Consider the following 430-nt stretch of genomic DNA (forward strand, 5'->3'; position numbering starts at 1 on the left):
TGGTGCTGCCCTGCCACACCAACCACCGCGGCGAGCTCAGCACCGGGCAGCTGCTCAAGTGGATCGACACGGCCGCCTGCCTCTCTGGTAAGCCATCCTCTCCCTCTGGAGCCGTCCTCCTGCTGGGCTGCCGGAGAAGGCACCAGGCAGGATCCACAGGATCCAACTCATCGGCAGCATCCCTGGCAGTCCAGCACAGTGCCTCGGAGTGACGCCAGCTGGGGACCCATGTAATGCCATTTTGCTGAGTAATTAGAGAGCAAACAGGAGCAGGACAAGAAGGGGAGGAGACGTGCACTGCAGCATGCATGCTGGCTTGGGGACAGATCAAAATCCATGCCTGCTTTGTCTATAATGCTGCCCTTTTCCTTGCCTGGTGTGCAGGGCATGGGGAGGCCAGGCTGGTGGCATCCCTGACATCCCGGCAGCA

At 60.7% G+C, this 430-nt stretch overlaps 1 protein-coding gene across 1 annotated transcript in view; it reads left to right on the forward strand.

Moving 5' to 3' along the window:
- ACOT11 (acyl-CoA thioesterase 11) overlaps positions 1–430 on the forward strand; it is a gene marked incomplete at its 3' end in the record, with an annotated part of 15,029 nt that overhangs the window by 6,887 nt on the left and 7,712 nt on the right. The window contains exon 4 of the mRNA XM_017733537.1: positions 2–87. Within this exon, the coding sequence (XP_017589026.1) occupies positions 2–87 (86 nt within the window). The remainder of the gene's footprint in view (position 1; positions 88–430) is intronic.

Source organism: Corvus brachyrhynchos, unplaced genomic scaffold, assembly GCF_000691975.1.
Source record: "Corvus brachyrhynchos isolate BGI_N302 unplaced genomic scaffold, ASM69197v1 scaffold34, whole genome shotgun sequence".
NCBI classification, from domain to species: domain Eukaryota; kingdom Metazoa; phylum Chordata; class Aves; order Passeriformes; family Corvidae; genus Corvus; species Corvus brachyrhynchos.